Source organism: Orussus abietinus, unplaced genomic scaffold (assembly GCF_000612105.2).
Source record: "Orussus abietinus isolate OABI.00-Male unplaced genomic scaffold, Oabi_2.0 scaffold1443, whole genome shotgun sequence".
Taxonomy (NCBI): Eukaryota; Metazoa; Arthropoda; class Insecta; order Hymenoptera; family Orussidae; genus Orussus; species Orussus abietinus.
This window is the reverse complement of record NW_019395585.1, coordinates 2484-4322: the sequence shown is the minus strand read 5'-3', so window position 1 is coordinate 4322 and position 1839 is coordinate 2484. Positions and strand designations below refer to the sequence as shown.

The 1839-nt window shown below is 44.0% G+C and overlaps 1 protein-coding gene across 1 annotated transcript; it reads left to right on the top strand.

Moving 5' to 3' along the window:
* Positions 1 to 218: 218 nt before the first annotated feature.
* LOC111674275 lies at positions 219 to 617 on the top strand. The gene has a single exon (XM_023433814.1). It carries the CDS (start codon positions 368 to 370, stop codon positions 590 to 592), a length of 225 nt encoding a protein of 74 aa, XP_023289582.1. The 5' UTR covers positions 219 to 367; the 3' UTR covers positions 593 to 617.
* Positions 618 to 1839: the final 1222 nt, after the last annotated feature.

The window sequence follows — 1839 nt, the reverse complement described above, 5'->3', positions numbered from 1 at the left end:
CGACCCTGCCCGTGAGCAATCTCCCAACTCATCTCTGTATACCAATTCAATCCTGCGTGCCAGGTAGAAGGAAGCCAGCTTTTAGGTCAATGGTGGGTAAAACGGATTCTGTTAAGCATTTGGCTAGAGGGTTCCCAGCGTCGCTGCCAGATGGCGCGCGGCGCGGCGCACGAGTCGCGGCTCAGCGCGAAGCGCGTCATTAGCTCGCGGCGCGCCGTTCCGTCAACACGACGCTCGAGTCAACAGGTGTCTCGCGGGAACGGTACCAGTTCTTCCAGTGTTTCGTTCGCGTGCGGCAAAAGGGGTGTGCTCCGAGACTCCTACGTCCTAATCCTTCGTCCCTAAATTATCCACCCTTTGCGGGAACATGATGGCAGAGACGGTGGTCACGGTGCAAGACGGCTCTAGCCACAACGCCAACAATCCCAGGCAGACGCCGACCGTCAAGTCGGACCCGGGCCAGCCCGGCGTCCTCGGAGGCCTCGCCCTCAACGTCGACTACTTCAGGACCATTCCCGGAATAATCAAGCTGGCGCAATTGGTGAGTCTTAACCTACCGCCTACAACCTACTACATAATTACAACGAAATAAACTCGTAAAACCCGTAACCCTGCTCCGAAAAACGTAGAAAGTTCCCCTCTCGACGAAGTCCCGGCGACGTCCATTTTTCAAATTCCCCTTTTAATGGGAAAAATGTAGAAATTGAATTTTTCTTACGTTTTATTCACCGAGGGTTACGTATTATTCTTTTATCAGAGATAAGAAATGGAATTCCAGCGACTCGAAAGTGGCGCCGAATCGGGACTCGCTACGTCACGCTTTTCGCCTTCTACGTCGTTTATTTACTGACCTCGAGGACGTTGGTCTAAATATTAGGAAAATTTATATTTGGAGAATTACCTTTGGAGAGGTATCCAGGGTTTTGGAATGTTTTCTTTTCTCGATTCTATAGGGAATGCGTCGCGGCGTTGCTGATTTAAATTAACTTATATTAGTCCCACGATCCGAAGGTAACGCTGAAACGTAATTTGGTTATTCAATTGATTTAATGGAAGCCCGCTCCTCGGGACTCTTTCGAGCGAGGACACTTTTCTACGTCTTTCCTTGCCCGCTTAGGACTTGTGTGAACCAAAATAAAAACATTGCGAGTGTACGGGAAATGCTAGACCTTTGGGTGATATCCTCACATTTTTAAATCGTTCACTATGTTGAATTATTTTTCAAAGATTTACTCCGTTAGAAAAACCCGACATTCATGTTTTTAGATTATTTATCCTGTTAAAAATATTATTGAGAATTGTATGTGTTATGGATTGGAGTTCAAAATCTTCAATATACTACTTCTCGATTTAATTACTCGACCCTAAATTATTCTCGGAATGTTTCTGGCGCGGATAAATGTCATGTATTTCCTTATTGACATCAAATATTTGTAAGCCATCTTGTAAGACTACAAATAATTGTAAGAATATGGGCAGCGAGAGAGAGAGTGCAGAAAATGTCAGATATTTGAAGATATTTTAACATTTTTAAATCGTTAACTCTATTGAATTATTTGTTAATCCTTTGAGCCAAAACAAAGTAGCAACTAAAAGCGCCTAAAGGTGTCCGACGTTTGGTCCAATATTGCCTGCCCGGTTAAACGAATTTCGCCCATATGTCGAAATGGCTCCGTGTTCAAAGGGATAACGATTCACTCCGTTAGAAAAACCCACCATTGATGTTTTCGATGTTGCTAAGATAACCGGCCGAATTTTACGATTTTACTGGGATTTGGAAAAAGGCTCATAAAAACCAAACGAAAAACAATATTTACATAATTCAAAAAGCAGGGTATT

Coding starts and splice junctions, on each gene's coding strand:
- LOC111674275 (XM_023433814.1), top strand. CDS start 368: ATGATGGCAGAGACGGTGGTCACGGTGCAAGACGGCTCTAGCCACAAC.